Below are 2,802 nucleotides of genomic sequence, written 5' to 3'. Positions count from 1 at the left end.
AAAAAAATAAAAAATAAACAGATGTCTACAAAACAGATTTCTTTGTTCTTAGGAAACACTTACATGAAGTTGCAAGATGCTGAAATTTGACTTAACAGGACAAAGTTCCCAAGTCTCATTCTCTAAGAACATTCTCAGTTCATCGAGCCGTGTCCTTAAAAAAAAAGAAAATGAACACTCCAAAAAGAAGAAAAGCACACTGTACACAAGAATTGAGGAAATAAAGTACAATGCAAAAAATATAGGATTATCATCATGAGCATAATCAACTTTGAGAATCTATTCAGAATAACACAATAAACACTAATGTTTTTGTTAGTATCTTATTATCCTTAAGAGAAAGATTTTCAAATATTTACTGAACTCTGAATATTTTCCCTGTGAATAAAATGATGAATGTGTAGGAAATGACATTTTTATTAGGGGATTAAACTAAAAGCTTGTCACCAACTCATGTACTTAAAACATCTTTAGCTAATCATATATCAATTTCAAAACACAAATACTTTATAGACTATATGAGATCATAAATACTGATAAATACTTTATGCTAAACAGCATCGATCCTAACCATACTTACTAAGCCACAATATCAAGATAATTATCACTCTCTGAAGATATTTAGCTCAGTGCCTATCTCCACAGAGCATTTACACATTAAATTAGCAGGTAAGGCACGTATATGCCCAACATTTCACTAATTGCTTATGTCAAACTGATTTCTCTTTTAATGCTATTATTCTGACTGTCTATCTTGAATAATCAGCACATTATAGAAGCAGTTCCAGGAAACAAATCATTACTTCCAGTTGAAAAAAGAGCTAGTGCCTGCCCTACTCCTCCCCTTCCTACTACAAGCTGTTAATGTTGTACTAACTAAAAGCAAAATCTAGATTTTTAAAAAATACATGGAGTCTAAAATAAAGAAACAGTAAATAGATGAATACGTAAAAACCAGGAATTGCTCCAAATACTGAAGTTAACACATAAGAACTTTAAATTATTATAAATTAAATGAAATAGAGAAAAAGATGTATGAAATGGATAGAAAACAGGATTTCGAATAATTACAAACAAAAAAAAATCAAAATGACATTCCAGAACTGAAAATATAACACCTCCAATTAAAAACTAATAGGATAAGTAAAACAGTAGACTAGAGGCAGCCAGAGACAGAGTTAGTGAACTCAGAAATCAATAGAAAATATCCAAACTGAAGTACAAATTGAAAAAAAAAAAAAAGAAAGAAAACAGAAAAGATCGTAAGAGATACATGAAACAATCAAAACATCTGGAGTGCATGCAATTGGATGGAGAGGATATAGAATGAGCAGAAGCAATATGTGAAGAGGTAATGGCCGAGAATTCCCAAAGGAGAATGTGTCCATACTTCATATCACATACAAAAGTTAACACAAATGGATCTGTGATCCAATGTTAAGAACTAAAACTTTACAACTCAACACCAGTAACCCAATTAAAAAATGGGCAAAAGCTTTGAATATATATTTCTGCAAAGACACACAAATAGCCAATAAGCACACAAAAAGATGCTGAACATCATCAGTCATTAGGCAAATGAAAATCCAAACCATAATAAGATACCACTTCACACCTACTAGGATAATCAAAGAGACAGACATAACAAGTATTGACAAGATTTTGGAGAAATTGGAACCATCATACAATACTGGCAGGAATGTAAAATGTGCAACTACTTTGGAAAACAGTTTGACAGCTCCTCAAAATGTTAAACATAGAGTTACCACAGGACCCAGCAATTCCACCGTCTATTAGTTTCCCGTGGCTCTGTAATAAATTACCACAAACTGGGTGACTTCAAACAACAGAAATGTATTCTCCCACAGTTCTGGAGGTCAGAAGTCCAAAATCAGTATCACTAGGTTGAAATCAAGGGGTTGGCAGGGCTATATTCTCTCTAGAAATAACTCTCTCGTGGAAATAACCCACTACTTGCCTCTTCCAGATTGGTTTGTGGTATATAGTTTTCAAGGTAACTACTTTAAAGGAGATAATGCTCACCTGGATGGGAACATTTCAAACTGCCTTTTAAAAAAAAGTTGTCTTACAATTACACCAAGTTTGTGAGCCAACACATACACACAATTTGATGGTTAAATAAAAAGTCAAATAAAATTATTTAAATAGATACTCTAAAATTAATGTTAAACTTAGAATTCTAAACACTGTTATTACCTTAATTCTTTCAGAATTCTTAAATTCTATGTTAATTTAATGTTAAATAATTGTTATTTTGTTAGTGCTAGCTAAAATTAATGTTAATTTTGGTGTCTTTAAAGCACTTATTAATCAACATGTTCCAGTATTTTTAATATTTCTGTATTAGGAAAGCAATATGATATAACTGGAAAAGAAGTAAGCTATTAGCCAATATGAGCATAAAAACAATCCCTATCAAAAAAACTTCTAATTATGCATTCTTTATATTTATCCAGAATAAGAGAATTGCTTCTAGAAAGCCATTCCTCCCAAAGGCAGAAACACACACACATTGTACAGGGATTTAAGTATATGCACTGTATTTTGATGTTTGGCATTTGTAGAACATAATCTTTCACACAGGAATATTTATCTACAATGTGTTTCAATCAAAGGAAAAATGAAACTAATTTAAAGACTTTTTCACAGATTGCTTATTCTATAAGGATTCAAAGAATCAATTAACTCATTAAAATTAGTTAAGAGTATTTTTTATAAGTGCCTCTTTTATTTCTGAGGCATTTTCTCATTACAGGCAAATTTATGAATTACAGCATAAAT

The 2,802-nt window shown here is 31.1% G+C and overlaps 1 protein-coding gene across 1 annotated transcript in view; it reads right to left on the bottom strand.

Annotated features, from left to right (window-relative positions):
• CCDC132 (coiled-coil domain containing 132) overlaps positions 1–2,802 on the bottom strand; it is a 139,247-nt gene that overhangs the window by 69,650 nt on the left and 66,795 nt on the right. Inside the window, exon 15 of the mRNA XM_012647392.1 lies at positions 64–154. Coding sequence (XP_012502846.1) covers positions 64–154 — 91 coding nt within the window. The remainder of the gene's footprint in view (positions 1–63; positions 155–2,802) is intronic.

The sequence above is a fragment of the Propithecus coquereli genome, unplaced genomic scaffold (assembly GCF_000956105.1).
Source record: "Propithecus coquereli isolate 6110/MARCELLA unplaced genomic scaffold, Pcoq_1.0 Scaffold108, whole genome shotgun sequence".
Classification (NCBI taxonomy): domain Eukaryota; kingdom Metazoa; phylum Chordata; class Mammalia; order Primates; family Indriidae; genus Propithecus; species Propithecus coquereli.
This window is presented reverse-complemented; position numbering and strand designations above follow the sequence as displayed.